This window comes from Emiliania huxleyi (assembly GCF_000372725.1).
Source record: "Emiliania huxleyi CCMP1516 chromosome Unknown EMIHUscaffold_185, whole genome shotgun sequence".
Classification (NCBI taxonomy): Eukaryota; Haptophyta; order Isochrysidales; family Noelaerhabdaceae; genus Emiliania; species Emiliania huxleyi.
In genome coordinates this window covers 234,832-239,188 of record NW_005200738.1, presented here as the reverse complement: position 1 = coordinate 239,188, position 4,357 = coordinate 234,832, and the positions used below count along the sequence as shown (strand labels likewise).

Sequence of the window (4,357 nt, the reverse complement as noted above, 5' to 3'; positions counted from 1 at the left end):
AAAAAAAACAGGGGGGGGGGGCCCCCCCCCGAAAAAATTCCCCCCCCCCCCCGGGCCCTTTTTTTATTTTAAAAGTTTTTTCAAAACCCAGGTGCATTCCGGAGGGGGACCGGGGGCCGCCCGTTTCCCCTGGAGTTCCCCCGAGGAGTCCCTGACCCTTTGGGGGGAGGAATTTTACGGCGCGGGGGTTGGGGGCCCAAAGGGGGCCCTTTGGTTTAAGCCCCCAGGGGGGGTGCCGTCCCGGTTTTTGGGTTTTTTGGGGGCGCGGGGCCCCCCCTTGGCAGGGGGGGGGGCCCCCTCGATTGGTTTTTCCAAAGGGGGCCCCTTTTTTCTTGTTTCCCAAAAATCCGTCGAAACCCTCAATAACGCGTTGGGGGGAGGGCCCCCCCCCCCCCGCCCCAGCCCCCAGGTACCTTTTGCCGCCCGGGTTTCTTGCCCCCCCCCCCCCCCCCTTCTCGACGCCGCGCCCCGCCAGCTGCAGGCGCGAGGGGGAGCGCCCAGTCGGCGCCCGGAGCTTCCGCCCAAACATCGTGGTTGGCGCTCCCCGCGCTTCCCCGGGCGGCACACGCCCAGAGGCTCCGCTCCTCTCTGCAGCCGCCTCCGGCGCAGAGGATGGCTGGACGGCCCTCCGCGTCGGCGGGCTGCGCTTGCGCGTGGCCGGCCCGTGCGCACGCTGCAGCATGGTGGAGGTGGACCCTGCCTCGGGGGCGCGGCACGGCTCGGTGCTGAGGACACTCGCCACCTACCGCCGCTCGCATGCACGCGCCGACTCATGCCTCACCCTCTGTGGCCCGGGTCTCTCCACGCGTGAGCCTGTTGTAAACAGGCGCGCATAAACTTTGGCGTCTTTTGCGAGTTGGAGCGCGCCGCGGCGGAGCGTGCCGGCGGAACCGAGCGGATGTTTGTGGAGGAGGGCGACGAGGTTGAGCCGGTGGCACGCTCGCCGGCTTCTCCGACGACGCCGTGAGAGCCCAGGTGACAGAGAGGCGGCAGGCACGCGCCGCACGCCTGTCGTCGCGAGCGCGGCGTGGCGTTCGGGGTTCGGCCCGCAGGTGCGGGGTGCAAGGATTTTGACGCTTTTGTGTTATTTCAACTGTTGGGTTTCCGTCAGCACATCATCATCACAACTTTAAGCACAGCACAGCGCACGAGCGCTGAGGGCGGACAACGCATCATACTCACCGGAGTGCGGAGACCACAGCGCACAGGAGAGAGAGCAAAGGAGGAGAGGCACACAGCTCACAGGGGCCGCAGCACAATGTCCCGAGGGAGGGTGGCTTACAGGATCAGCCCCGACTTGGAGTCCGCCATGACACGCAGGGATTTAGCTCGCGCGCGGGCGATGGGGCGGTCGCGGAGGCTCGCCCTCACCGCAGTGCGCTCCTCGTCGGTCGCTGTAGTCGCAGACTCAGCGGCGGGTTCGACTACCGGCTCCGGCGCGAGAAGTTTGGCGAGGGAGGCGAGGGCCGCCTGCGTCGACTCGGCGTTCGGAAGCTGCGAGGCTTGCAGAGTGAGCTCGGAGAGGAGCGAGCGTGCCTTGAAGCTCAATACGTTGACGCGTTCGTGCGGGAACGAGTAGAGCTCGGTCGACAACGCCGCCATCGTAGCACGGACCCGAGTGATGCCGTGCTGGGCGGCGTCGCCGAGATCGGGACCGGAGAGCTGCGGGGCGAACTTGGCCACAAGATCGGTGGCGAAGGTCTCCTGGACATAGTCGCGATACTCGGCCACCTTGTCGTACTGCAGGAGGGAGATCGCGCTCGCCTTTAGCGCGACTGCCGTCTCGGTTGGGTGGTCGCGCGCCATCGCGAGCGCCTCAAGCGCGCGGCTCAGCCGCTTGTCGGCGAGAATCGCCTCCTTCGTCTCGACGAGTGCCGCCTTCTTGTCGGCCACCTTGGTCAGGTATGGAGCGGCGCGGGCCGCAACAAACTTCTCTGCCGCCTTGGCGGGCGCAACAAACTTCTCTGCCGCCAGCTCCTTGACGTCCACGAGCACCGCCTCCTTCTTCTCCACCAGCGCCGCCTTGGAGAGATAAGTCTCCGCCGCCTTCTTGCCCTCGGCGATCAGGGCAGTCGCATCCCCGTCCTGGACCAATTCTGAGACTGCCAAGAGCTGCCCCTCTGAGAGGAAGCGGTCCGCGCCGGTGGAGTGGAGGGTGGAGCCGACGAGGCTGGCGCGCGCCTCGCCGTCGTGATAGGCGAGGGTGGCGATCTCGCAGAGGCGGTCCTTGGTCGGAATGCTCTGGTACATCGCGCCCAGCCGGGACGGGAGAGCGTCGAGCATTGTGGAGAACTTGAGGACGTGCGAGTTTGGGCTACGTAGCCTTTGCCCTAAAGGTGCACACCGCCGCGAGCTTTACGTATTACCGGGAAAATGGAAGGAACGAAGCTGGGAGGGGGCGGAGTGCTCACTGGCGCAGCGCGCCTTGCACACCAGGGCTCCAGGCCCCACCCAAATGAATGAAGTAAGTGCAAGATACTGCCGAGATAGAGTTAGGAGAGAGAGATTTGTTGTTAGAGTTATGGCTCCCGTAAGTCACTCACTGCAGCACCAACAGGGGCAACGTGTTCCAATAAATAGAGCAGGCATCTCCTGGAGAGAAAGGAGAATGGGTGACGCACAAACCCGAGGGACAGCGCGCATCCCGCCCCGCTCGCATAGCGTGCAAGTATTAGCAGCGGTGTTTTCTTCTCATGTCAGGCGTTCAGTGGTGAGAAGATCACCAGGTCTCCCATTCCATGGGCAACTCTGCCTCCGGCGGCTTCGAGGACACGGACGGGAAGACCTCCTCCTCGCTACGCCAGGAGCGCCGCGAAGCGTACGAGGCCTGCATCGCCGCACTCCGCGCCGAGCTGGCGCTCGAGCGGCGTCCGGCGGTGCTCCCGCAGCGCCACACCACAGCGTCTGATGACGCGAGGCCAAGGATTGTCCTTCGGAAGCGGCCACTATTTGAGCATGAGGCTCGGCGCGACTTTGATGTCCTCACCGCAGACGGCGGCGACGACGTCTGGGGCGACGGCCCTGCGGCGGCGCTGTGGGTGACGCGCCCGTTCCTGGCCCTCGACCACGACATGTCCGCGACCCTGCACCCGGAGCCCTTCGTGGAGAGCCACGCCTTTTACGCCGACGCCGTCTTTGACGAGCGGCGCTCCACCGCCGAGCTGTACGACGCCGCCGTCCGGCCTCTCGTGGCGGGTGCGGTGCTGCGCGGCGGCGTCGCGACCGTGCTCTGCTTTGGCCAGACCGGCTCGGGCAAGACGCACACGACACGCGGCCTCCTCGATGAGCTGCGCGGCGACCTCCCGCTCGACGTGCTCGGCTGGCGCGTGAGCGCCGTTGAGGTGGCGGGCGCGGCAGTGTCTGCCGCTGCCTGCGGCGTCTCTTCACACCTCGGCGCGTGAACAGGTGGCGGGCAGCAGCGTGAGGGACTTGCTGCACGACGGCGCCCCGTGCACGCTGCGGGACGCGCACGGAGCGACGCACGTGGTCCCCGCGCGGGGCCACCCCGCCCACCCAGGCCACTCCTCCGCCGCCAATGGCGCCGACGCCGCCGCCGCCGCCGCCGCTGCCGGCGCCGGCGACCTCACCGCCGCGGCAGCGGCTCGGCTCGGCGTGCAGTCGGCGACCACGAGCGGCGCGGCCCTCGTCGTTGGCAGCGCGGCGGATGCCGTCGCCGCGATCGCCGCTGCGACGCGGCTGCGCGCGACCTCCGCGACCAGCGTGCACGATGGCTCCTCGCGCTCGCACGCAGTCTACCGGCTCGAGCCGCTCCACGAGGGCGCGGCGGCCGAGGGGGAAGGGGAGGAGGGGGCGGGGGCGGCGGAGCCCGGCGGCCTCTCGCTGGCTCCAGACGGCGGCTGCCTCTCGCTCGTGGACTTGGCGGGCTCCGAGTGGGCTCGTGACCAGGCGGCGAACAGCGCCGAGCGGGTGGGCGGAGACACCGTGGTGGGACTCTGTTGGAGGGCGTGTCCGTGAGTCTTCGACGCGCCTCCGCAGGTGCGCGAGACGCAGGAGGTCAACCGCTCGCTGATGACGCTCAAGGTGCGCCGCCGCACTGGCCGGCCCGCCCCCCATCCTCGCCCTCTCCCTCACCCTCACCCTCGCCCTCACCCTCACCCTCACCCTCACCCTCGCCCTCTCCCTCACCCTCACCCTCGCCCTCACCCTCACCCTCACCCTCACCCTCGCCCTCGCCCTCGCCCTCACGCCCCCCTCCAGGCGTGCCTCGCCGCGCGCGCGTCCGCAAAGGCGGGCGGCGCCCGCATGCCGACGCGCGACACGGCCATCACCCGCGTGCTGCGCGGCGCGCTCGAGGTGAGGCATGCGTGGTGGGGGCGGGAGCGGGGTGGGGGGTGGG

General features: G+C 68.5%; 3 protein-coding genes across 3 annotated transcripts in view; 2 read left to right on the top strand and 1 right to left on the bottom strand.

Annotated features, from left to right (window-relative positions):
• The window catches only part of EMIHUDRAFT_456573 (hypothetical protein), a gene marked incomplete at its 5' end in the record, with an annotated part of 4,608 nt that extends 3,490 nt beyond the window's left edge, over positions 1-1,118 (top strand). Inside the window, 2 exons of the mRNA XM_005782887.1 lie at positions 482-758; positions 827-1,118. Coding sequence (XP_005782944.1) covers positions 482-758; positions 827-967 — 418 coding nt within the window. The 3' untranslated portion in view covers positions 968-1,118. The remainder of the gene's footprint in view (positions 1-481; positions 759-826) is intronic.
• A 160-nt stretch (positions 1,119-1,278) lies between these two features.
• EMIHUDRAFT_232875 (hypothetical protein) lies at positions 1,279-2,283 on the bottom strand (the record flags this gene model as incomplete). Its single annotated transcript, XM_005782886.1, has 1 exon — positions 1,279-2,283. One exon carries the CDS (start codon positions 2,281-2,283, stop codon positions 1,279-1,281), a length of 1,005 nt encoding a protein of 334 aa, XP_005782943.1.
• Positions 2,284-2,738: 455 nt separating this feature from the next.
• EMIHUDRAFT_113285 (hypothetical protein) overlaps positions 2,739-4,357 on the top strand; it is a gene marked incomplete at both ends in the record, with an annotated part of 2,738 nt that continues 1,119 nt past the window's right edge. The window contains 4 exons of the mRNA XM_005782885.1: positions 2,739-3,341; positions 3,406-3,945; positions 3,997-4,041; positions 4,219-4,314. Coding sequence (XP_005782942.1) covers positions 2,739-3,341; positions 3,406-3,945; positions 3,997-4,041; positions 4,219-4,314 — 1,284 coding nt within the window. The remainder of the gene's footprint in view (positions 3,342-3,405; positions 3,946-3,996; positions 4,042-4,218; positions 4,315-4,357) is intronic.